The 24,649-nt window shown below is 49.0% G+C and overlaps 9 protein-coding genes across 9 annotated transcripts; 5 read left to right on the top strand and 4 right to left on the bottom strand.

Moving 5' to 3' along the window:
- Positions 1-412: 412 nt before the first annotated feature.
- BO88DRAFT_349507 (alpha/beta hydrolase) lies at positions 413-1,531 on the top strand (the record flags this gene model as incomplete). The annotated part of the gene is made up of 4 exons (XM_025703455.1): positions 413-467; positions 527-843; positions 915-1,066; positions 1,117-1,531. 4 exons carry the CDS (start codon positions 413-415, stop codon positions 1,529-1,531), a joined length of 939 nt encoding a protein of 312 aa, XP_025558714.1.
- Positions 1,532-2,016: 485 nt separating this feature from the next.
- On the bottom strand, positions 2,017-4,687 carry BO88DRAFT_457435 (MDR family MFS transporter; the record flags this gene model as incomplete). The annotated part of the gene is made up of 12 exons (XM_025710990.1): positions 2,017-2,246; positions 2,365-2,486; positions 2,598-3,004; positions 3,063-3,148; positions 3,210-3,217; positions 3,283-3,396; positions 3,472-3,635; positions 3,689-3,876; positions 3,936-4,023; positions 4,096-4,234; positions 4,303-4,324; positions 4,393-4,687. The coding sequence occupies 12 exons, from the start codon at positions 4,685-4,687 to the stop codon at positions 2,017-2,019; spliced, it is 1,863 nt and encodes a 620-aa protein (XP_025558713.1).
- Positions 4,688-5,307: 620 nt separating this feature from the next.
- BO88DRAFT_395992 (Zn(II)2Cys6 transcription factor) lies at positions 5,308-8,505 on the bottom strand. Its single transcript, XM_025705209.1, has 7 exons — positions 8,268-8,505; positions 6,312-8,197; positions 6,169-6,236; positions 5,996-6,077; positions 5,815-5,922; positions 5,565-5,720; positions 5,308-5,509 (listed from the first exon to the last, which is right to left on the bottom strand). The coding sequence occupies exons 1-7, from the start codon at positions 8,305-8,307 to the stop codon at positions 5,384-5,386; spliced, it is 2,466 nt and encodes an 821-aa protein (XP_025558712.1). The 5' UTR covers positions 8,308-8,505; the 3' UTR covers positions 5,308-5,383.
- A 212-nt stretch (positions 8,506-8,717) lies between these two features.
- BO88DRAFT_471791 (carboxylesterase/lipase family protein) lies at positions 8,718-10,510 on the top strand. The gene is made up of 2 exons (XM_025711714.1): positions 8,718-9,197; positions 9,267-10,510. Exons 1-2 carry the CDS (start codon positions 8,765-8,767, stop codon positions 10,493-10,495), a joined length of 1,662 nt encoding a protein of 553 aa, XP_025558711.1. The 5' UTR covers positions 8,718-8,764; the 3' UTR covers positions 10,496-10,510.
- Positions 10,511-11,057: 547 nt separating this feature from the next.
- BO88DRAFT_471781 (MFS general substrate transporter) lies at positions 11,058-13,092 on the bottom strand (the record flags this gene model as incomplete). Its single annotated transcript, XM_025711713.1, has 7 exons — positions 11,058-11,334; positions 11,394-11,543; positions 11,592-11,942; positions 11,996-12,273; positions 12,340-12,507; positions 12,559-12,829; positions 12,889-13,092. 7 exons carry the CDS (start codon positions 13,090-13,092, stop codon positions 11,113-11,115), a joined length of 1,644 nt encoding a protein of 547 aa, XP_025558710.1. The 3' UTR covers positions 11,058-11,112.
- A 444-nt stretch (positions 13,093-13,536) lies between these two features.
- BO88DRAFT_471777 (lactonase family protein) lies at positions 13,537-14,992 on the top strand (the record flags this gene model as incomplete). The annotated part of the gene is made up of 1 exon (XM_025711712.1): positions 13,537-14,992. The coding sequence occupies one exon, from the start codon at positions 13,537-13,539 to the stop codon at positions 14,686-14,688; it is 1,152 nt and encodes a 383-aa protein (XP_025558709.1). The 3' UTR covers positions 14,689-14,992.
- A 2,763-nt stretch (positions 14,993-17,755) lies between these two features.
- On the top strand, positions 17,756-18,902 carry BO88DRAFT_457430 (2OG-Fe(II) oxygenase family protein; the record flags this gene model as incomplete). Its single annotated transcript, XM_025710989.1, has 4 exons — positions 17,756-17,787; positions 18,104-18,170; positions 18,245-18,407; positions 18,478-18,902. The coding sequence occupies 4 exons, from the start codon at positions 17,756-17,758 to the stop codon at positions 18,900-18,902; spliced, it is 687 nt and encodes a 228-aa protein (XP_025558708.1).
- A 2,568-nt stretch (positions 18,903-21,470) lies between these two features.
- BO88DRAFT_471767 (uncharacterized protein) lies at positions 21,471-22,934 on the top strand (the record flags this gene model as incomplete). The annotated part of the gene is made up of 7 exons (XM_025711711.1): positions 21,471-21,516; positions 21,580-21,749; positions 21,801-21,837; positions 21,886-21,956; positions 22,007-22,389; positions 22,438-22,505; positions 22,558-22,934. 7 exons carry the CDS (start codon positions 21,471-21,473, stop codon positions 22,866-22,868), a joined length of 1,086 nt encoding a protein of 361 aa, XP_025558707.1. The 3' UTR covers positions 22,869-22,934.
- Positions 22,935-23,584: 650 nt separating this feature from the next.
- Positions 23,585-24,218, bottom strand: BO88DRAFT_418827 (cysteine dioxygenase; the record flags this gene model as incomplete). The annotated part of the gene is made up of 2 exons (XM_025708367.1): positions 23,585-24,028; positions 24,105-24,218. The coding sequence occupies 2 exons, from the start codon at positions 24,216-24,218 to the stop codon at positions 23,585-23,587; spliced, it is 558 nt and encodes a 185-aa protein (XP_025558706.1).
- Between the last annotated feature and the right edge of the window lie 431 nt (positions 24,219-24,649).

Raw genomic sequence — 24,649 nt, 5'->3', positions numbered from 1 at the left:
GACTATCGACATCATGAGTTCTCCTGTATCAGATGAGGAAGATATGTTGGTGGGTTGGTCAAAGGTTTTCCGAAGTATGGCGAACTTCTATCGATTGTCCAAATTCGCGCCACTAATCGTAACTGCTGAGTCCTGTCTTGCGGTTGAACTCGAAGAGCAGTGAAGGCGAGCATTATTTTAATTTGAATAGAGTGGCTCGAGCGACATGGACCCCCGCTTTTCGCCGTTGACGTGCCCGCGACCGTCGAAGTGGGTTGGCGAGCATCGCCTATGTAGGCGACATTCGCGACGCTCTCCGGTAATTGTAATGGCTTATTGGCCGCAGATCCCCACCAACATACTTATAAGGCCTATTGCTTGGTACATCAAGCAAAGAGGCAAGTTCAGCTTTCTTGAGGCCAGCATACCCAAAATGACTGTTACCGACAAATCAGACGAAGTTTATCCCCCGATCCCGGTATACGGTGGTGAGTCGACCTGGTTATTTAGATCTAATGGGTGAACATGCTTACATTCATTTGCACAGGCCGGTGGACTCCACCAAAGCGCCTTCTGGACTGCTATAACCACATGTGGATTGACACAGACGTGTGGGAGCTTCCAGAAAATGTTACCTATGAGCTCTACAGCCAACCAACGCGCGGTCCCGGAGCGCAGGGCTCTTATCTGGTCGTCCTACCACCGGGCTACGATGACCTAGACGTAAATGGAGAGCGATACCCCGTGCTCTACTGGCTACACGGGGGCTTTTCATGCTCCCGCCATGCGCTGTGGTCACTCCAATTTTATGCACGCAAAATGGAGCTGGGCACTATGCCCAAGGTGATTTTGGTCGCACCGCAGGTACGTATGGATGTGGCAGAATCAGAGGAGATGTGATCATCCTTCTATATATCTGCTCACACCGTTCATAGGCATTGCCAAAAGGTCGCTGGATCAACAGTTACGACGGCAGCCGCCGCCTTGGGGACATAATGCGCCACGATCTCGTCACAGCCATTGATGAGCGGTACAGGACCATTAGACATCCATCAGCGCGTTGGCTGGAGGGTCACTCAGCAGGCGGGTAAGTGGCCAAACACCCGTAGAGTATTCCTTTTACTGAGAGTTGACTAGTTATGGTGCCTTCAACCTCGGTCTCAAGTATCCCGATGTTTTCGGAGGCGCCTTGTCGTCGCTTGCTGGCTCATTCAGAACCGAACTAGCCAAGGAAGGCCTTGAGGTTACTTACGACACTTACAACGGCTCGCAGGCATTTTTCACATCCAATCATGCCCTCACGCTTTTGAAGGGAATACTCCCTCGGGTCCATCGCGACAAGCCGGAGCTGCGGTTGCTCATTGGCGGCGAGGACATTAGACTACGCGAAGCACATGAGCACATGTGGACCAGCTTGGACGCTCTGGGCGTGCCTTACACGAAAGCTATTGTTCCGGGAGCTCCCCACACAGCAGAGCATGTCCTGGGTGGCCTGAACAACGATGGTCTTCAGTTCTGGTGGAACGCACGGGCAAAGGTTGTTGACGCCTGAGACTGGGGCGTGCTGGGGCCTTCCATTTGGAGTAGTACTGGTACCTCAGTCCAGAAATCCTATTACCTCATCATCAATAAGCTCTTATAAATAGCACATAATGAATGAAATATGTGATGTCATACAACCCTGCCTTCGTATGCCACCCGTACAGGGATTTGACCTCTCCATGACGTGGCGGAAAATAGTTTTTTTATCGGGCGTCGCACTATTAATTCACATCGTCAGAGATAGCCGCATCGACCATCCTGTAAATCAAATAGTTTATGAACCGGTCAGGATAGGAGAGCAGAATAATTTTTTCATGGTCGTTACAAGGTAACAGGCATAGAATATCTCTTCGCCGTGCAGATGATGGACTAAATAGACGTGCCTCAATGTGAGAGATAATATTGAAGAAACCCAACTATCAATCTATTCCAGATATTCCAGTGTAACAGCGTCTTAGATAGAATACTATTCGCCAGCATAGCTCCGCAGTAACTTTAGACCTTGTTCTCGACTTGCTGTCGAGCTTCAGCAGTTGCTGGAGCTGCATTGTGGTTGCTGCCCGCCCTCTTGTTCTTTTTTTGCTCCAGCCAAGCTCTAGCAGCCTCCTTTTGCTGTTGATCATCGTCCCTCTTCAATGAGTAGTCCTTGACGAAAAAGACGCAAAGAAAGAATTGAATGCCGGCCAGGGCAGTCATCATGTAGTATGTGACTTGCACTCCGTGGGCTGTCACAAACATTTAGCCAATGAGTCGCTCCGCCAAGTAAAAGAGGGGGGCATATCATTGGTTGGGATGTAACCGGAAAAGGTAAATAAAGCATAGAAGTGGCAAGGGACAGCTCACCGTACGCATTCAGTGCTTCCGATTTTTGTGCCGCGGATAGTGACATGGATGCTATTGTTGTAGGATCGGCGATGATTTCGGAAATGATCGATCGCGGAAAGTTGAATCCCTCGAGCTTCGCCCTATCATTTCCTGTCATGAAAACTTCCTTGGGAGCCAACTAAGAAAAGATAAGGGAAATAATAAAAGCAAGGCAGTAATGGTTGGGTGGATATTAATGCATTTTCGCTCACCGGACAATGTTGTTGACAATAGCCGAACTGGCTGCTACAGCCAAAGTCGAGCCCATCATTCGTAGATAATTACGAGCGCCAGTGATAACTGCCATTTCTTCCCTCTTGACTGCAGCTTGGATAGCAACCAGGGTCGTCTGAAGTGTCTGCCCACTGCCGAGCCCCGTCAGTAGCTGGAAGATCACAAGGACCGCTGCCGACGTTGATGGAGTGACCATTGTAAACAACCCCGACGCAATTGTCCAAAGAGCATAGCCGAAAATGAGGTTGATTCGATAACATGAGTACTTCGATACGAGGAAGCCCGAAGAAAATGATGTGACAATCTGCGAGAGAATTAGTGGAAGAATCAGGATACCCGATCGTAGCGAGGAGTCGCCCCGGGCCACTTGATAAAACTGGGGCAGCTGAAGGGGGTTGTTAGTCTGAGATGCAAAAATAGAAGAAGGCCTGGGGAATTCCAACATAGTAGAGGTTAACAAAAGTCATGAACCCGGTGAGAAAAGATGTCAGGATGCAGATAGAGACGTGCGAATTCTTGAACATATGCACTAAGAAGAGATCAGCCGAGAAAGAACGGCTGACTACCGTAAAGAGGTGGTTGAGACTAACGTGGAATCCTGCAAGGAAGAAGTTAATGTTACACTCAATGAATGATGATTTTGTTAACCAAAGTACAACTTACAAGGGCAACCTGGCCACTTTAAATTCAACAAAGAGAAAGACTCCAACGAGCGCTACACCGAGTAACAGGGGTGCTAGAACAGCTGCCGAAGTCCAAGGATACTGCGTGCCAGCCCTGATAGATTGCGAATGGTTATTATACCCCGGGAGGAATCATGCTGCAGGTGGGTGGAAAAGGTGTTGGACATACCATGAGATGGGAAGCAGGATGGCAATTGACGCAGAGAAACTAATAAAGCATCCCCAGCCATCAATCTGCTTGATCTTCTCTAACGCATGGCCTTCGACCTTCCGAAGGGGTAGCGCAAAGGCAACAACGACCATAGCAACCCCGGATAGGGGTACACTGATGTACTGGTAACGCTTAGCTACAGCCATTTAGTTCGAGGATGCCGGAGAGAACGTACAAAACACCATCTCCAGGAAACCTTCTCGGTGAAAAGACCACCAATCAAAGGGCCCAGTGCAGTTCCGGCTGCCACAACGATACCAATAATCCCTTGATATTTCCCCCTGTCCTGAAGGGACACAACGTCAGATACGACGATACTAACCACGGTAACAATGCCTCCACCACCGATTCCCGCCACCGCCCCTAAGTGTAAATGGCATTAGCGTGGAGACTAGCGAATCAAATCTGTTACCGTGACTCACGCGCTATGATCAGCATAATCATGCCCCTCGAGACACCCGAGATGACACTCCCCACGAGAAAAAGAAAGAGCGAGCCCAAAAGGATGAACTAAAGTTTTGAGCTCCGTCAAATGCTGCATGATAGACAGGACTGCTCAGTCGTCGGATCTGAGAGACTTACCTTCCGGCCAAAGATGTCCGTCAACCGGCCATATAGCGGTTGACATGCCGTGCAAGTTAGAAGGTAGGCAGTACCCACCCAGGAGACAATATCGGCTTGATGGAATACAGCACCAAGGGTAGGCAGGGCAGTTGCAACGCTTGGGGTGTGTTTTAGTTAGGGCGGAAAAAACAATACCCGGAAATGAGAGAGATGTAATAAACGTACATAGTCTGATTGAGCATCGAGCCTGTGAGAATGTTTGATAAGTCAGGAGAGCTCGCCAAAAATCCCTAGGTTGAAGGATAATCTTCTCACATAACATCGCTATCGATAGACCCGAGAAGACCACAAGTAACTGCTTCATGGGCAGTAAGTTTGTCTGCGTCTGAAGCTCTTTGCCCGGCCCATCCGTGACCGCACGCCGGCCCTGAATGTCATCGTCATCGCCAGCATATTTTTCGTCTGCAGAGCTCTTATCGTGTGCGGACGCAACAGGGCCAGGCACGGCATTCACAGCATAGTCCGTAGGTAACGGATGAGGACGGATTCCAGGGCTGTCACAATTGCCTGGAGCGGCTATCACCGCAGTTGACTTCCAGTCGCTTGCCATAGTTCTAAGGGGAACGGCTTTCTCGTGATCACCCTACAGCACATTTTCCTCTGAAAGCTAGCCTCAGTAGAAAGGAATTATATAAACACTACTTCTCGCAGTAATGGGGCTAAAGAGGCTACGAGTGAGCTTCATTGCAGATTCACCGTTTCGTCTGACAGAGGACGGGAGGCGACCGTCGCCAACTGACGTTCAAGGTTAATTTTATTTTCCGGAATGCAAGCTTTGCCCCTTAATAACCGAGTCTCTACCTGCCTATTGACGTCAAGTAGCATTCAGACGATGATCCTTTTCCCGATGGCCTGGTTCCACTCTGGTCCGGCGCGCAAAACTCCATGTGCACAGCGCCGGTTGTAGCAATCATTACTCTTCATGACCTTCCAGACAAAGTCCATGATGCTGGAATTAGCCCTTACCATTTACGAACAATAATGGGAATATGGTAAGGGTTCATTGAGAGACCTAAGAATCAGTGGTATTGTATTAGTCAAGACTCTAATGGTTACTAAGTGTAAGGACGCTCCCTGGAGGGAAATAGAGACGTCTAAGGGTGCTTTCCCTCATCACTATAGAAAGCTTTCTCAGTCAGCTCTGAGATGATGATTTATCAATGGTATTCCCTCTGTTAAAATTCGTAACTTGACTGGGATTCAAAGTCACATGCTGCTGGGTCCACGTTTGAATACCGAGTACAGCCTACGTGTCCAATGAATTCAAAGAGAAGGAAGCGTCCGAAGAAATGACGTTTGAATTTCCACAGGGCCCCGTTGCATTGGGATGCGCGAACGAGTGATTAGGAAGCAGTGGATCAAAACGAGATTCCTGCTCATGCCATTAGCTCCTCCTGTGGCCTCAATTATGAAGGGAGACAACTCACGGTCCCGCTAGGATTAATACGTCCCCAGGAATTGAACATATTGAGGCTGCTAAAATCAGTCATGGCTGTAACAAGGTTGTTAGTTGATTGCCCAGTGTGCGGGCCTCCCATCCACAAATTGGGCAAGATATCCCACGATGCTTCTGCTGTTTCGGGCTGGACGGACGGAAGCAAATTAGTTTCATCATACATATATATATATATATATATATAAACGCAACGGGAGAATTTTTAAGTCAGGAGTACCCACAAGTCGGCAAGAATCATCGACGTCGTATCCCCGGACCCAAGACATAGTGCCAAATGGAATGCAATCAGGCAAAATTTCAGCGAGATTTACTTCGAGGTGTGTTGCACTCTGATGGGTAGTTCGGAGTATCGGGTTAGCAACGCCTCAGGCCTTTATACAGGCACAAGTCGTTTAGACTTACTATATCAGCTTGCTCGGCTGCTCGTCTGGAGTCCAGCGCTTTTTGACGGCAGAACCAAGGCAAAGAGGCTGTTTGAGAAAGTCTATTTTATCGATCAACAGTAGCACACTATTGAATGGTATCTGCACAGGGGGGATAGAGACGACTGGGGCAGACGGAATTGCCTGACTTACGCATCCTCGCTCTCGAAAGTTCCCGAGGCAACCTCGTGGCATGCTAACATACGGCGCATCTCCTGAAGCTGCGGCATGTAAAACGTCAGATCTCCCGGGCGACTTCTCAACATCTGACAGCAGATGCGTGGGGCAAGACTTACGACCAAGGACACTTGATGGAAGTATTTACTTGTTCTTTGTATGAATCCCAGCATCATGTCGAATTTCTTCTCTAATTCAAGACGCATCCCGTCATCCTTGAGTGTCGGCATCAGGAGCTCCAATTGTACCCGTACAGACAAATAAACCACGTGCGCAATGGTGTGATCAGAGATAGTCAACGGCTGGCGAGGCATTTCCCGGTCCACAAGGTCTAACACATCCGTGATAGCCTGGGCGTGCCGCAAGCAGTTATGACGGGCCTGGTCAATCCAGCCAGCAGGCGCAGTTGACATGACCGTCGGATCTAGGGACTGGGGATATCCGTGAAGAGCGATGCTGTAAAGCTCAAGGTGGCATTCGTTCCACCAGAGATAGAACATGACAATCTGACCCAAAACAGGCGCATCGTGTTGTCGACGCACCAACTCGGGGGAGAGCTGCAGCCGTGGGGGCAAAGACTCGGACAGGGAGGCCAACTGTGCCAAGCACACCACGAATGGGGAGGAGGCAGCCCATGGGGCAAGTGCCGTGCCAATGGCACTAGGTTGGTGATGTGTGCGTCGTTCTTCCTTGTCTTCCGTCAGGGAATGGAAGTAGCGCTTAATTTTCATCCTCACGCTCACAAGTCGCACCCAAAATCCCATGGCCCCAACATTCCGGTGGATGCCGTTTGGGCCGGGGGTCTCTGGCTCGTCTGCCTCGAGGGTCGCATAAGGTGTCTCGATGCTCACGTCGTGGCGATAATTGAAGCCGTCACATGGCAGCCGCAATTTGATACGGGACGCAGGGCATTGAATTGTCTCTGGAGCTCCATTGGATATAAAACGACCGGTGGCATAGCAGGCAAAAAACAGGCGCCGGTCGCGTTCACTTTCAACAAAAGAAGAGGTGCCGGGTGAGGGCTCGCGATGAAGACCCAGACTGACTGCGTGGCTATTGGCAATGGATGACCAAAGATGAGATTGGGCAAATCGACCAGCTTGTTGCATGTAGATAGCGAGCAAAAGGGCGACCACAACGTGATTTCGTGAGACCTCGGTCGCTGTTGTGACCCAGTTGGCCGCTTCGGTGGCCCAGCTGATGACCACCTCGTCTGGTTGGGGCGGAGTGGTGAAACGCGCCCCGACGGCACACAGGGCCAGGACGACCGGGGTACCGAGTGTGCCGTCACGGATAGCCATCAGAGTCTGATCCCTATGCAGAAAGGCGTTCGCCCGGTATACATGGACGTGTCGGAAGAAAGCGACAGCAAGACGCTCAATATTATCCTGGCTGGGTAGAATGCTCCTGCACGGGCCCAGCGTGACGACGGCACCTGCTGCAGCTTGTATTGGGGATGACTGGCTTCCACAAGGAGCGGAGACAATATCGTCTAGCCTATCAGACGTCTCTGGGGGACTGGCATCGACTGGCCGCATTGCCGGCCGTTGACCATCAGTAGTCTCGGGATGTGTTGGGGCATATTCTGGTTCTGGTGAGTTAGTGAGACTGGTGAGGGCTCTTGGACGCGAGAGTTCGGCGGAGCTGGGCAACTCCGCCGTTTGGAGTCTCCTCATCCAGGACTGCGCCGAGGATGTGAGAGCGTGGGACCCCTGGGGCTCGGGATACTTGCATTCGTGTCCCTGAGCACGGCAGCGGGCGCATATCGGTCGATCTTTGGAGCACTTCGAGCGGGCATAACGACAGGAGAAGCATGCAGATAGTCGGGGACCTCCCGTAGCAATGGATTGAGGGTCCTGTGTGTTGCAAAACGGCGTTGAGACACGACAGAAACGCTTGGTTGTAGGTTCGGGCCAGCGGCACTCCACCCCAAGGTTTCCGCAGTGGATGCACCGCGGCCGGGTCTCGTCGCACTTGACTTTACGGGCACGACAGGTCAAGCAGCCTGGGTGCGACATTAACTGGTGGATCAGCGGCTGCCTTGGTCATCCTCTGTTCTGTAGGAAGGAACATACCAGTCTTGGCCCGCTTTCTCTTCTGGGATGGCTCTGGCATGGCTCGAACCGGAGTAACGGAAACAGGATGCTAGCCCTCGTTTGGTTGCACTAGCGTGAGCAGTGACAAGCTGACGGGCAGCTAACTCACTTGCTGGTGTACGAGATGCAGGCTCTGAATGGGACCCGGTCTGAACGAGAGACAGGCGAGGGATTTCAGCTTGCTTACCGCTGCTCGGCCTAGAGAGGGGGAGGGGACGAACAGATGTTGAAACGTGGCAGAGGCGAGCGTCGGCTGATGCTTTATAAGATCCGATCGCGTGCGGGGGAATTACTCCGGGGGAATCAAAGCTTAGTCTGGCGATTCGGAACCCACCTGTACGTCCGAGCGTCGAGCTCAGTAGACAATCCTACTTTTACTCTTATTATGGGGCTGTCTCGATGTGATTTTTGTTTGAAAAACAGCGCCCTTTTCACTATCACTGCACGTCGTTTAGGTTAAGGATCCACAAATAAGCATGACTGCCTCGTTTCCTCCAGTTGTCATTGATGGAGGGCTAGTTGAGGGCAAGACAAGTGACGTGGATGCCTCCATCACCCTCTACCTCGGGATTCCCTATGCCGCTCCGCCCACCGGGCCCCGTCGATTCCAGCCTCCACAGCCTGTAATTCCATGGGAAGGTGTCAAGAAATGCCATGAGATCGGACCCATCTGTCCGCAAGCACCCCCTGACCCCCGCTGGATAAACGTTCTCCAAGGTCATCCGCAGTCCGAGGATTGTCTCTATCTTAACGTATTCCAGCCCGGTGAAGCGCATGGGAAGCCGTATCCTGTGTTCGTCTGGTTCCATGGTGGTGGCTTTCGGGAGGGTGGCAGCGCCGATCCCAATTTCGATGGCACTGGTCTCGCAAAGAAGGGCGTTATTGTTGTGGTCCCTTCCTTTCGACTTTGTAAGTTTAAGCCTGAATAAATTTTGAGATGGCGAAGTGTCTCGCGATTGCTAACGTTAAACCCATTAGCCATCTTCGGCTATTACGCCCATCCGGAATTAAGCGCTGAGTCTCCATCAGGCACTTCCGGAATGATGGGAATGCTTGATGCCATCGAGGTGCTTCGCTGGGTGCAGTCCAATATTGCAGCCTTCGGGGGAAATCCAAACCAGGTGACGATAGGAGGGCAGTCGGCAGGTAATGCCATGTGTCACACCCTGCTTGTGTCGCCTCTGGCGAAAAGCCTCCTGCATGGTGTCATCTTGCAGTCCGGACCTCGGTCATTCCAGGAGCCGGCCGTGGCTAATGGCCCCATGTCGTATCGTACCCTACAGCAGGCAGAGGAGGATGGCGTGCACCTCCTCAAGGAGCTGGGGTTGCAGTCAATCGAAGAGCTCCGGGAGTTCAATGACATAGACAAGCTGTGCGAGTTGTCCACACGAAGAGATTCTCGCTGCTGGGGTCCACCGCCACTATTTCGGTTGACCCTCGATGGATATGTCATCCCAAAGCCCTGGCACCAGATATTCGCAGAGGGTCCGGCTAATGACGTTCCAATCATGGCTGGCATGAACAGTGAAGAGGGTGGCACCTACAACGAGCCTCGCTTCACGTACGAGGACTTTGTTGAATGTGTGGAGAGTCGTCTTGGGCCGCATTCGACATACGGTCAAGGTGACTCGAAGTGGGTGAAACGATTCCATCAACTCTACATGCCCACAGATCATGAAACAGGGAAGGGTCCTCTGGACGCATGGAACAGTGCTGCTCGAGATAACACGCGCAACAATATCACGCTCTGGGCCCAAGAGTATCATCAGAAAACGACCTCGCCCGTGTACGGGTACTACTTTACGCATCCCATCCCCCCCTGGAACAACTGGCAGCCTGATTATTCGCAGCCAAAGGTTCCGGGATTTACAAACCAGAAAGGTCCTGTTACGGGGGCTTACCATGGTGCGGAATTTGCTTATACATTCAACAGCCTCATTACTAATAACCTCCGGCCCTGGAGCAATACCGATCGCATCGTTGGCGATAAAGTGTCTACGCTTTGGGCCAACTTCGTCAAATGTGGCAATCCTAACGGCCATCTGGGGGAGAATGAGAGTCCGGAAGGCGTTGCTTCCTGGCCAAACCTCATTGAACATCCCCACACTTTGTTGGAGCTAGGTGGGGAGTGGCAGACAATACGAACCACGGAACCGGAAAAGGAGGAGTTCTGGACAAGCTATGTTAGATCCCAGAAGGCTTGGTAGACGCAGTTATCCGCGGACCATATAAACTTAGTGCACGCAAGGCTCATTACCGAGCCCGGATAGACATATTTGCCAATATGAATACTCAAATCGATACTTCTAACTAACCCCTCCATAAGATGTCACTGGCGGCTTTGCGAACATCTAACCTTACCAACTTCGCCGGCTGATCGAATACTTACAGTCGGAAGTCGCTCATCATCATTTAGTGAGAGTTACTGGCACGAATTTCCTTCCATCATATATTAAAGCGTATGTGACACCTTTGCATGTACTATGAATTCCATACACATGTGAAGCAACACTAATATGGAAGATACACATAAATGTATGAGCATTGGGCTCTAGCATCAAAAGGGGTAATACTCTTCGCTCCAGCACATACCATCAAATATATAAAAATCGCATTACTCTATGAAATCTTAGATACGTGAGGCTACCGAGTGCGATACAGAATGTCCGACTTTAACTTCTCGACATATGCCAAGCTCACTACTGTAGACTCTAATGCGGAGAATCACAAGTATACTTCTTTCTTATCCCCGAGTAACTAATCTTCCACCACAAATAACTCTCCTTGTACTATCTGTCTGGGTGTCCGCTGCTGCCCATCTTACCTACAGAGCATTTTCGACATGCTGAAATTCCTTCTCTTTATGACCCACAACAATGCCCGGGCCATTGCTATCGTCATCAAAAACATTGATCCTTGCCGTCCGCCACTTACGAGGGTGAAGTCCGGATTCCTCGAAAAGATAATCAATTTCACGGAAGGTTCGATCTTTGGTCTCGGGAAGACGGAAGATGCACCAGATCCAAATCAAAGCGTTCGTACCGGCCTTTTCCATTGATATCAGCAGGAATTAGCAGGAAAACGATAAGGGGTAAGGATACTGACAAACATAAAGGCCGTCTTAGCGCCAAGGTTCCAGGACCCGCCGGTCAGCATCTTTGGCAGTAGAACATTTGAAATAAGACTGGAGACATTGAAGGCAACTCGGGCGAGGGAGACCATTTTTGCTCGGAGTTTGCTAGACGGCACTTCACCCTGTTTTATGTCACTACTCGTCCCAACATGTATATCCGCGTGACTTACAATGATCGTGTATGATGACGGAGCGACGGTCGAAATATATATGACAGTGGACACGAGAAGAAGCGAGCCAACCGTATTAGAGACAGCCGTGCTTTGCTTGACGCACCCAAGGATCCCAATGACAACCAAGAACACGTCACTTAGAATGAGGCCTGTGGTGAAGATAGTTGCACGCCCAAATTTAGTCATCAGCCAAATGCAGAACAGACCAAATGTGAGGTATTGAGAGTTGAGAATCAAATTCAGATCGAAGGCGCCCTGCTCCGAAAGGCCTGCCTGCTCCAAAAACTGAACCGTCTGTACATTGATACCATTGCCGCCCCAAGTCTGGGCTATCTGAACTATACACACCTTCTCATTGTGAATATCCCTTGACGTAAATCAGCATACCGATCGCCACTTACAATTTCTGTCCGCCATCGATTCTTGCCCCGGAAGCACTCAGCGTAGCTACTGGACTCCTTGATTTGAATCTCCATCTTGTTGGTATAGTCAATAAGCGCGATGGACTGCTCAATCTCCTCGTCCGTTATATCCTTTTGCCGGATGCGGCGCAGGGTCGCACGAGCGTCCTCATAGCGACCTTTGCGAACTAGATAGTAGGGAGATTCCGGGGCCAAAAGAAAACAGATGAGGAGGGGAACGGGCCACACGAACTGAACGAGGAAGGGCACACGCCAGGCTGGGTTAACTCTGTGTCACTGGAAGCTAAGAATAATTTGATGGTAGGATGGTAGGGAATACTTACCCCACTGGCCGATCAGATTCAAGCAGCCTCTATTGACCAGTGAGCCAATAAAGAAGCCAAGGCCCCAACAGATCCCTATCCACGCCGTGACGAAAGGGCGAAGACAAGTTGGGACCATCTCGGAAGAGTAGGCAATGCAACCTGTTTGGAAGGCGCCCCACGGGATCCCTGACTTGGCTGTAAGTCTCTTTGCAGGGGAGTCATTGGGTCAGGAATTACCGCAGAGAACCATGGCAGCTACCATCATCCCCAGGTTTTGTGCAAAGGCAAAAAGGAAGAGGCTGCCAGTAAGCCAGACCATCATGCCGCTGAGGATTGGCTTCCACCCAAGCCGGTCAGCCAAAAAACCAGCTATGGCAAGACCAATCAGCTCTCCCACAGCCATTGCTTGCTGGATTCCTGTTTGCCACTCGGCTGATATCTCAAGGACGCCATTGTCCACGGTGCCAAATCTTTCTTTGAACTGGGTCTGACCGTAGAAAGAAGTAGTCTTGTTCCGGGTCAGCAATCCACTTAGTACGGCCTTGCTCGCACTGTAACCGAACTCACTGAAGTCGCATCAGCAGACTGCATGGTAAGGGTAAACGAAAAGATGCACGCCCAGAAGACGGCTTTTCGGTACTTGAATATCGCTTTCCACCAGGTGAGGGCATGGTCAGCGGCATTGGCAGCATGCGCACGCTCTAGCAATATCGCTTCATTCTGGTCAGGTCTGCTATCCCTCTCAATACTTGGAGGAGAATCCTTCTCCATGTTCGAGTGAGCTGTTGGATGCGAGGATCGGCAAAGTGGAGATGCGACTAGGGTCATCCCTCTAATGTTCCCCAGATTGCGGGGAATTCGCGGGGTAGTTATAACCCATACTTCCTGATTACCGCTGAAGGATGTACCCGGTAGCTTAACGTAGCTGGCGGGATATGATGCCTGCAGGCACACCCAGACTATTGCCCATGTGTCTTTCTTCCATGAAAGTGCCGCCAGGTGAGGCTCGCTAAAGGCCTGAGTGTGCGGCGAGCTCTTCCGGTAGCCGACACTAGGAAAGGCATCCCTCGCTTGTCTCGCCTACGCTGAGTAGTCGTTATGTAAGGTGCCGATCGAACTTTCCAGAAATAATATGATGGTGATGAATCTTATTTGGTAAGTCAGAAATCAATTTCACCTGCGTAACGCTGTCCGGGGCTGTTGCACTTCCGAAAAATGGACACTATGTCTTCAACCACCACAACCTATGTGTACGTCGGCAGCTTCGTGATGCCTCAACCGGGAAAGCATGAGGGCTTACATGTTTTCCGACTTGACAACGACACGGGAGCACTCACATTCGTGGCATCGTATGTCCCCGGGCTGAACGTTGGCAGCTTCGCCATTGACTACAAACGTGGCATGCTGTACCTCACGGACGAAGTACCGAATGGTGGCCAGATCTATGCCTTTTCAATGGACCCATCAACAGGCGGCTTGACGGAGCGAGGTCACTGGCCCAGCTATGGCACCCAACCATCTGGCATAGCCCTCGCCAATTTCGAGGATATGGTTATTGTTTCCCATTTCACGAGCCGGACCGGTATCACCACTATCGCCGGTGATGCCCAGTCAGGGTATCACATTGAGCGCCGTTACGATGATGCCACAACAGTCCTATTCACTCTCGATGACACCGGTTGCTCGCATCAGCCATCCCATGTTTACGTCCACGCTGCCTCGGACCATCAGAGCAAGCCCTCATGCCTGCACTCTGTCTCACTATCACCAGATGGATCCTTTCTCATCGAGTGTGACATGGAGAAAGACCAGCTCGTCACGATGACAATTGACTTTGCCTCACATTCACTACGCCTGCAGGGTATTCGGGACGTCCCGCAAGGCAGTGGCCCACGTTACTCAGCCTTCCACCCCACGTTGCCCGTTTTCTACGTCAATTATGAGTACCGACCAATAATTGAGGTATTTAATTATAAGTCGGGCGGTGGCTATGAATCTTTAGGGACAGTGGATGTTCTTCCAGAGAACCTAAACGGGGGTCCCGGTGTCTTGCTGTCGGATCTCCGTGTCCACCCGACCGGAAGATATGTCTACACACTCGTGCGCGGCCACAACGTTGTCAGTGCTTTTGCCGTACACGAAATGTCCGGTCGCCTACGCCACATTCAGACTGCCACTATCAATGGGATCTCGCCCAAGGGTTGCACATTTAGTTCTGATGGTCGATTCTTCTACATCGCGGTTTCTGTGAGCAACGAAGTGCAGGTCTGGGCGATTGATGATAACGGGCTACTTGCGCCGACCCAAGCGACCGTGACCGTCCCCCGGCCTAGCGCCATTACGATGGTAGAGTTAACACCACCATGAGAAGAAGGAAACGGATTTGGGATCGTATGAAAGAACATCATACCCCTTCTTCGACATAGACTGCCCCCTTGCCGATAGATTCTGCCCGTGGTCTCTATCATGACATATAGGAGAAAGACATGCTGAGTGGCTACCATGATGTAGAAATTTCTGTATTGCAGGGAATTGGAGTGCAATAATCTATGCAATAAGAGTGGAGTAGCCTGACTGTATTCTCATGGGGTGGTCTCAAGCCCAAGTCTAATGCATACTGGTGCCGGAGACAGCTATAGTAGTATTTAGTGGGGTTTGACTGCCAAAGCAGAGATGGTAATGTAGGAAGAGAGGCCAGCGAATAGAACCCAGGGACTACTATTACTGGCAGGCCATACGCAGACAGAGATACGAATCATGAGAAAGATAAGATCGAGCCTCCCGATAAATACACGGCAGCTGTGTCGGGACTCGCTTCGCGTGATTCGATACCATCGGACGTGGACTCTGTGACATACTATCGGAATGACCAAATCCTCACCCAGTTGACGCTCAAGCAAACAAGCTGGCCTCGTCTCCCTCGGCACCCACTGCGTCTACCTTGCTGTAGATGGGGGCTTTAGTAATTGATCATGAAGAGCTGCCTACCGCCTGCTGTGATCATTGAAGCTGCGATCTAGAGGGGTCCGACTAAATGAAATGCTATTGGCCGCCCGATTGCTCAGCGGGTTTGGATTTATAGCTATACTTGGGCTGTTTATGGATGCAGCCAACCCTTCCCAACCGCAGAATACCGTGCTGAGAATCGCAACCCAAGATCGGTAATAGAAATGATAATAATTCTGCAGGCCACTCTACGTTGTCGTCGGCTATTCCTATAGAGAGGTTACTGTCAGGGAGTTTATGCACCAGTATTTCGAAACAGTAATAGTTATAGTCTTGGTAGACTCTGTCCGAAGCAGAATACTACTGCCTCCTGATGCACTTAACCTACTTAGCTTTGTATCAAGATAATAACATATTAGAGAAGAAACATGAGGTATTTAGGAAAGATAAAAACACAATGTCCTAACAGCTAAAATTAAATAGTATTACATGGAAGCGAGTATAATCTTCGCTAATAAGTCAGTAGAAATCCTTGAATAGAATGCTATGCTGTGGAAAATAGCATAGTAACGAGCAGAGATGATAGCGGTTATAAGAAATTTGGATCAAGGAAAAAAAACAGCCAGCATGTGTATCTATGATCATCTCGACAGAGCCGATTTATGTATGCGGAAACCAAGGCCTGGACGTATATTTATACTATATATTACCTGATATAATCTAGACTGGCCGTTTCTATGTGCTAGGGTTAGATGGCTGAAGAGGGTATCCTAATTGTTATTTGATTTCATGTAGCAACATTAAGATCAGATACTAGTAATAGGCCGCAAAAGCACATATTTGCAGGCTATCATTCTATCACACTGGACAGTAAAAGCATTTTTCTGCATTTCATACCACATACACTGGATAACGCCCCTCGGCGAAGTTAATGCGTGCCTAAATAAGGTCAAATAGCATCCATACGCGTACTGCCCGGCAATGGTGGCTAGGCATTGAGAGCTACGACAGACGGCATCTCACTTCACAATGGAGGGCACTGCCGTTCAAGTTTTGGGTACGGGGCTCGGTCTGCGTCATTATCCTGTGTGTTATGCGTCGTCAATGCCCCTAGGATAATGGACAGTTGTCTTAGAGGAGGAATGACTTGGTATATATATGTATTTCTACAGAATACAAAGCTTATTATAGTAAGGTACAGAGGTAACTGCTCCGAAAAACGCAGAAAATCTTCCATTATGCCAGTGTGCTTCTCGTGTCCATAGAATCTGCATTTGATTGGTCTAGCTGCAATGTCTGTAGATGACGCACCCGTAGCATTGCTACATCGGCTCATTCATCGAGTAATCTAAAGTCAGAAACTAAGAAGCTCACAGGAACCTACTATTGCTGTGGCGGCCATTCACGATGTTATTGACTTTTTTCGCTCCACCAATGACAAGAGCTGTTACGGAAAAATATGCCTTGCCAGTTATGTATTCCAGTTTGCCTATAATTATTATGTATATATCCTTTCCGGTACCAGTGTATTGTTGCAGCTGATGTGATTTACATGGGTGTATTAGTTTGGGGTGAGCTTGCCTTCTCTTCTGATTGAACTGTAGTTTGAATCAGAGCAAAAGGCCTACTGACTAGCACAGGTATATAGAGCAGTCTTGAATGACAGGGGATACATAACCGATTAAAGATGACGAGGATGTTTGCCCAGAACGTTGAACTACAGTAATATGCCTTATTGGATAACATAATGGGAGTACTGCATGGCGTTACGGGATCCTTGCTCCAGTCATTGCTGGTGTCCTAACGAGCCGCACTTCCTGGAAATAAGTCCAAGTAATATCACTTACTCAGGTGTTTTAGGCGAAGCCGACCATCAGACGTGGGTTCTATGCCAATATTTCTATTGGTGTGATTTGCGTTGGAGCTTCCTAATTTACGCTGGGAGAAGTAACAGTTATATATCATGGGAGCATAATATTTTAATCACTCAAAACCTTTAGGGCCGGCTGGTGTTCCCGGGTTTCGTTTTAGTATCAAAAGCTGCGAAAGTGAAGGAAATATATCATCAGGAAGGCGCAGGATGTTGATCATATTTAAAAAGTAAAACAACAACGAAAATAAAAACGACATGTAAGGACTGGGTTATTAATCAACAGATGTACCTAGCTGAAAGATCTATCTGGAATCAGAGGGTATTTCTGCTGGCCAGCAGCTGTAATGATCAGAGTTCGTAGACCCACTTCATCCTCTATACTACCGGAGAGATCCGCTGCCTTTCCCCTGTGGCAGACTTTCACAATTCCACTCAATTGATAGCATGCTACACAGGCCGTCGAAACTTTAACATTCATGTCCCTAAACCACCCCCCCCCCCCCCCCCCCCCCCCCCCCCCCCCCCCCCCCCCCCCCCCCCCCCCGGCCTTCGCGCCCGCAGAGTTGTGTCAAATTCATTTTCAAGTTCCGTTCTGCATCTGTCTATGCGAAACTCATGGTACATCCTTATCCTTACATCCTAGTGACGTAAGTAACTTACAAGCTTAGCCGAGAATTAGTAGCAGCAGTCCGTCCCCCAAACCCCGAAAAGGCACGGGTATACTAGAATGCAACGGACCGGGAAGTGATCAGGTCCAGATCTTACGCCATCCACTAGTAGCAGATCCTGTCCCTGGGCAGGAACCACCCATGCGGGCACGTTGAAAAATTCTCTATGTAGGCTTTCCCTCCTTTTACTACTAGTGTTTATTACCTCTGTAACCGCATGGGTGAGTTGTTTCATCGTTTGTCTATCAATAAATTTCATAGTAAGTCCAATCAGCTGATCTTGAAACCAATCCAGGTTCAAAGCCATTGGAAACCAGTCTGGAGCTGTCCAGTCCCTCAAAGATGGCTTTGAGGCACTAAAGGTGAGTAAGAGTTATCCTAAAGAAAACATCCTCCTTACCACTATACGTAATTGGTCTCGCCCTAACCGTGTCAGATCGGCAAATTCGAATTGGATGGTCGATGGGCTCCTCCTTCCGTCGCACAAGACAACCTCGATCTGTTTGACCAGTTCACCGCTGCGTGCCATTTCATCTCGAAGCTTCTACTCGACTGCATCTCGGATGAACTGGGCCTGAAGGGAGACGCCCGGCTTGAAAGTCACCACCGGGGAGGACTGTCGCTCGAAAAGCACCCTATACTTTCTTCACTACCCTCCCAGCGTGACAGACCCGACCAAGATTGGCCAGAACATGCACACCGATATTGGCAGTTTGACCATCCTCCACGCGCCGCAGTGGGGTCTCCAGGTCTTCTCCCCGGAGGATGCTACTTGGAAGTATGTTGTTCCCCGACTGGGTCATGCAATTGTCAACGTCGGCGATACATTGCGCTTTCTTTCGAACAAGCGTTCGCGCTCTGCATTGCACCGCGTGTTGCCTCAAGGCCATGTCCAAACTGAAGATCGCTACTCTATTTTGTACTTCCTGCGAGCTTCGGACTCCACCGAGTTTGAGGACAGCAATGGAGAATATTCGAGGGCGAAACAATGGTACTTGAAGAGGTATGAAATGTATGAGTTGCCCCATACCATTCAGAAAGAGCACACGACACTTTCGGGTGGAATGGCTCAGGAGCTACAGGCCACCTTTTAATGGAGGCATAAAAGGGCTACATTTTCTTGCGGATGAGTCGACGGGAAAGGGGACACCTTTTTACTGGACTGTTACGAGGAGAAGTTATTGCTGGAAGAAGTTTATCCTTTGGTTGATGTCATCTATTGGATCAAGTCTGCAATGATGAGAATATCATCCATTATGATATGAGAACGTCATTTCTGCTTCGAGGATTTGATAGAGAATATCGGAACATGATGTGAGAGCCTACATACTACTATTATCAAGCGTCAAAAGACAATTTTTATATCTGAAAAGCTTCAGAATATTCCCGAATGCTTATACAAGAGATAGAGCTCTGGGCTACTTGGTTCACGATAAACCGTTTTATTAGGATTCCTCGGTAGTTTGAATGAGGAGGAACTTCTGCACACAGTGTTGACGATTGTTGGCTACATCGCCCACAGGCCGCTGATCGAGTTCCGCATAAACTAGGATTACTTGATTTCAAGTGCGAGATATATATTAGTTCTGAAGGATTCGGTTGACATAATCCCGGAGTGGAATCGACTTATTAAATACACCGACCCTGCAGATAGGGTTAGAGTTATTGTGTCAGAAGCTTAGCGAACGTTAAGTATATTATTCTACACAAATGCCGACAGGAGCATGTAAATTTTGTGTAGTGGAATGCAAGGTTCTCTGACCGAAAGACAGGCAAACATGTTACAAATAAAGGCTGCCAAATGAAACCATGAGGTAATGGAAATCGTTAATCTACCAATTAAGCAAAGAATTGAAAAGAGCAGTTTGGCATATTTTAAGACCCCACTGTCCAGAGACGGAGCACATTCAAAAACAGTGGCTAGCCTATCACAGGCTGTCGCCCAGCGGCCAAAGCACTAACAGGAAAAGAAGATGTACTTAGAGGAGAAAGCAACTGCTGTTCCTGTATCGTGCATCCCTTTCCGTGGTCAATTTTCTCTTTCCCCCTTCTGTCTGAGCCAGTGAAGCCATACCCATTCAAATGTTTGTGCGCCACATGGCAGTCAGGGACTAGCATGGGCGGTGTCAGGGGGTCTTGGCTGATTACGGAGGGCAGATCGGTCGGAACTGCTGCTCGTTAGACTTCTTATTTCGAAGCATCGCGCTTGTAGATGAGAATAAATAGAGAGGGATTGTTGGCCTTAGTCTATGTTTAGGGACCCAGAAGACCTCGGTGGCTGCACTAAATGCCGCGTGCAGAGTGTAAGTTTTGATGATCCACACCTTGTCCTGAATAGGAGTCGTGACGGGCGAGCTCTCAGCAATAGCCAAGGGAATCAGGGATTAGCGAAAGTTCAAGTGGGGCGAACAAAGAGGGAAAGTGGTGGAGAAGCCAAGATGAACAACCGAGCCTGTGATTAGTATTGTCGGCATCTCCGGTGTAGGGTTAGGCGAGGCGAGCATGACATCTGCCTGGCAGGCTGGTAGATAGCCAGTCAAATGTAGTATCACAGAAGCATTTATCTAGGAAATACTGGGCAATCTGCCAATATACCTTGGGGCTGTCTACGCCTACAATAATTGAGAGGGAGTGAGGGGCGAAAGAAAAAGAAGAAAGTAGCAGTTGAAGGTGTTTGGACTGTGGAGGCCAACAAGAAAAATGTCAGAAACTGCCGCTTCTGACGTGAACTGAATGGAGACTAGTGCTAAAGTCAATCGAATCACAGCCTATGAGCTTATTCAATATCCCTTCTTATACTCTATAAATATCAAAGGAAAATGCTTCCCGCTTGGGTACCAAATTCTGTTCCAACGATCGTCCATGCCGAGGCCCGACGAGACCATTGCTTTTAACAACCAACACGAGTCTCTCGGTGAAAAAGGACCCACTTAAAACCCCTGGACCGGCAGTCGCCCTACACCTCAAAACCCGCCTGCACAAGACTGCCGATCTGGTGTTTCGGGAAATCGGACAAGATCCCCGTCGGGCTGGTACTCGCGAATCATGGTACTTGGAACATTCCAAAGTGAGCTACTGTAGCAGGCTACTATCGGTCCGTATTCCGAATACCAAATAGTGCCATAGACCTAAGCCCCTCGAAAAAGTCGCTACCGGGTGGACTGGCATACTAGATAAGGATCTACTTGTTTAGCCAACCTTAGCTCTTACAAGACGGGTCTTAAGGTTGTTTGGGGTAATCACAATGAGGATCATTGCTCATGTCCTGTGGATCACGACATCAAAGCTCACCAACGGGAACCCGTGGTCTAGACTCCATATAAGATGGCAGTTCCCTCCACTCCGGCCGGTATCGTGGTGACTCCTTCCTTACCTCCCTCCTCTTGGACCCTGTGACCTCTGTACCTGGAGGGGCCTCTTGGCCATTATGCGCCTGCGTGAGATACTGATTGGGATCTCAGTGTCTCTGGTCGCTGGGGCCTCGGCGGCGAATTCCACTCTACCTCAATGCGCGGTATGTTCGGGTGCTATTGGATCGCCCTGCCCCCGGCTGACCCGTACAATAGGTTACCTGTCAGACGCAAGTTCTAGCTGCCAACTCGACCTCATGCGCAACGACCGATACAACATGCCTGTGTAACGATGACGGATTTCAAGATGACATGACGACGTGTGTTACTGCGAAGTGTACAGGCAGAGAACAGCTCCGTATGTCGCATTTCTGGCTTTGATCTGCTTCCATCTAACAACTTGCAGTCACCAAACGATTAGAAAGCCGACAATGCGGAATCCCTGTTCATAAAGGACGCCCCGCCGTGGAGGCCGCTACCATTGTTCCGCTAGTCATCTCAACGCTCCTTTTCTTGAACCGAATCCTCGCGAAGATCATGGGTCTTGGTGGTGGTTGGGGTGCAGACGATGTTACGATTACTATAGCATGGGTAGGTACCACGCTACACGTGCCACGTATCCTTTACTCATGATGACTATAGGCCCTTGCAGTGGGCATCTTTGGTGTCAATGTTAAGAGTAAGTTTGGTTTGTTGGACACCAGGTGATTGTCTAACCATCCTTTAGTGATTGAATTGGGTTTCGGCAAAAACATGTGGGACATTATCCCAATGGACAATATCACTCTGATTTTCAAGGTGGGTGTCTACTCATCACTGCCACAATTATGTTCTAATTGTATTTTTAGTGCTTTCAGGGGTTCGTTGTGATGTACAAGACACAGGTTTCTCTCGCAAAGATTTCAGTGTGTCTGTTCTTGTTGAGAATCTTCCAGTCTAATTTGTTTCGTTATACCACATGGGCGGTCATCGGCCTGAATGCTGCTATTGGGATTACATGGGTCCTTACCGATTCCTTTCGATGCATTCCCGTCCACTTAGCCTGGACGCAGTGGGAAGGGCTCGAAACAGGGAGATGTGTCGACTTCATTGCTGTCACGTTCGCCAACGCTTTTGTTAACATCGCCGTCGATATAATCATGGTGCTCATGCCGGTTTATGAAGTGACCAAGCTCAACTTGTCTGCTCGCAAAAAGTTGGGAGTCAGTGTCATGTTCGCCATGGGTCTAGTGTACGTATTGTCTCTCTCGCTGTCGCCGTATCTGCTAACCCTCCTCAGATTGACAGCAGTGGCAATCATTCGTGTCGTCGTTTTCTGGTACAACCGTTGGAACACCAACCTCACTGGTTCGTCCCGGGTCCACGCCCCTGACCAATACCTACTAATTCAGAAGTACAGAACAACTCCAACCCATCGTTCATTGGTCGGTCCTGGAGACCCAAATCGCCGTCATGTGCGCCTGTCTGCCCACATTCCGTGCTATGCTCGTGCATCTCTTCCCGAAAGTCCTGGGCAATACCAGCGACCATTCAACCTATGGCAAACGGAACACGCCTAGCGGAGGTGCCGCATTTGGATCCCAGCAACCATTGAGCAAGAGCCATATTAACAAAACAGTCTCGTACTCTGTCGATTATGGGGGGAAAAAAAAGCCCCAAAGAAGCAGTTTCGTGCAATTGGTGGAATTGGACCCACAGGCTCATCCATAAGCGAGTCGGTTCTAGCCGAAATTATTGCCGATTTTGTAATTTTATCTTCGCTCCACCATCTGTTCCACAATCTCCTTTCTTTTGTTTGGGACTGCTTTACATTAAGTATATATCATTAACCATGAAATCATACAAGCAATGACAGGAGAGAAATATTCCATGATGAAAGGATGACGCCATCGGGACAACTATCCTATCGATTTCCAACAGCTAGCAACGAGCTCTCATAAAGGTCAGCATTAGACTAAGGAAAAGAAACACACTAGACTTCCATATTCACGTTTTTATCAACACGTTATGTCTGGATATAGGTGCCATCAGTTCCACTCTCTGGTTAGTAAAGTATGATGGGATCCACATAGTAAGCCAACGACTGGGGTAGCTAACACACAAGTCAGGTCAGTTTGAAGGGTAATATTTCTGCATTGTATCTTATCAACCATCAAATCAAGACAAAATTATCTGTCTGGATATAGTTAAGAAATATATAGGCGAACCACTTAACAGAAGCCGCCTACAGTAACCAATATGGTAAATAGTACAGCTTAATGCTATGGTTCAGGGATCTATATAGCCACATACTGCATTTGCCGTGACATATCTGACAGGTATGTCTTCAGAAAGGAAAAGCTCTAAAGACGTAGGTATGACTGTGCTAGAAAGCCCTTGCCCATCATAATGTCCTTGAGATTTATACACTGCACCTAATGACAGCATTATCCATCCATAAGGTTTCTGTCAGCGTCTCTCTCCCGCCTCATAATGTTGTAGAAGTCTGCAAAAGTACAATCACTGGTAGGGGGCCAGGCCCTCTTTTTGCCCCTAACTCTGTCAATATACCAAAAGTTCTCGTCATGTATATTGTCATTCTCCGCGAACTCATAGCACTGTAAGGTGATGCAAGTCTGCTGTGTTCTGTTTTCCAGTGAGTGGACCTGGTAATGGTTCTCTCCCAGCCAAGTGACTTGGCCTTCCCTGAACTCAGCGGTATTACCCAACCGCCTTGGTCCCCCTTCGGTGTCAAGCGAGTCATACCAGGTACAATTAATCGTACCCGAGAGTACGCGGATGACCGCACATGCTTTGCCATGGTCGTGAATCACAGACCGGTGTCCAGGGGGCCAGATCTCCATTACGTAGGGAATGCCGGGGGAATTACCCTAAGCAGATGGTGTATTAGTCATTTGTTTAGGATGGATGAGACTCTGTTTTATACCAGAGGCCATAAAGACGAACCTTGTTTGACCCAATGGTAACTCGGAGATATTTCAATACAAGCTCTGCGGGGTCGGGGTCATCTGGGTTGGTACACTTCATTCTGAGCTTCTCGTATCCCCAATAGCCCGGCATTTTAATGCTCCTATAGATAGCCTCCGGTAGGTCTTCAAAATCGTCTGTCTTGAGCTTTATGCCTTGTCCGGCAATATTATAATACAGAGTCTAACATGCTCAGGACAAATTCGCCCAAGTAATCACCCTGGCAAGATCCAAGTCCCGTAGGGAGACTGATTCATTACTGACCACAAGCGGCGGGAGATCCTTTGTAACTGGAAGCGGGAAACACTTGATAGTAACAGACTGTACATCCATGGTCAGCATATATTTCATATAGAATAGATAATGATTATTTTCTGTATCTCAGCTGATAGGACCTAGATCACTTAGCGAAATTTCATCATTAACCAAAACAGTTATCAACTTTATTAGGGTTTTATTAGGGTTAGGGTTTTAGGGTTTAGGGTTTTATTTAGGGTTTTTAGGGTTTTAGGGTTTTAGGGTTT

Source organism: Aspergillus vadensis (assembly GCF_003184925.1).
Source record: "Aspergillus vadensis CBS 113365 unplaced genomic scaffold BO88scaffold_27, whole genome shotgun sequence".
NCBI classification, from domain to species: domain Eukaryota; kingdom Fungi; phylum Ascomycota; class Eurotiomycetes; order Eurotiales; family Aspergillaceae; genus Aspergillus; species Aspergillus vadensis.
Note: the sequence above shows the minus strand (reverse complement) of the source record. Positions and strands in the feature narration are given on the sequence as shown.

What these genes read in the sequence shown, in the direction of transcription:
- BO88DRAFT_395992 (XM_025705209.1), bottom strand. Translation starts at nt 8,307, where the DNA reads ATGCCAGAGCCATCCCAGAAGAGAAAGCGGGCCAAGACTG. An exon ending in GAGAAAGCGGGCCAAGACTG is followed by an intron (nt 8,198 to 8,267) that starts GTATGTTCCTTC and finishes TGTCGCACCCAG; the next exon opens with GCTGCTTGACCTGTCGTGCC. An exon ending in GTATTAATCCTAGCGGGACC is followed by an intron (nt 5,510 to 5,564) that starts GTGAGTTGTCTC and finishes TGGCATGAGCAG; the next exon opens with GAATCTCGTTTTGATCCACT.
- BO88DRAFT_471791 (XM_025711714.1), top strand. Translation starts at nt 8,765, where the DNA reads ATGACTGCCTCGTTTCCTCCAGTTGTCATTGATGGAGGGCTAGTTGAG. An exon ending in GGTCCCTTCCTTTCGACTTT is followed by an intron (nt 9,198 to 9,266) that starts GTAAGTTTAAGC and finishes TAAACCCATTAG; the next exon opens with CCATCTTCGGCTATTACGCC.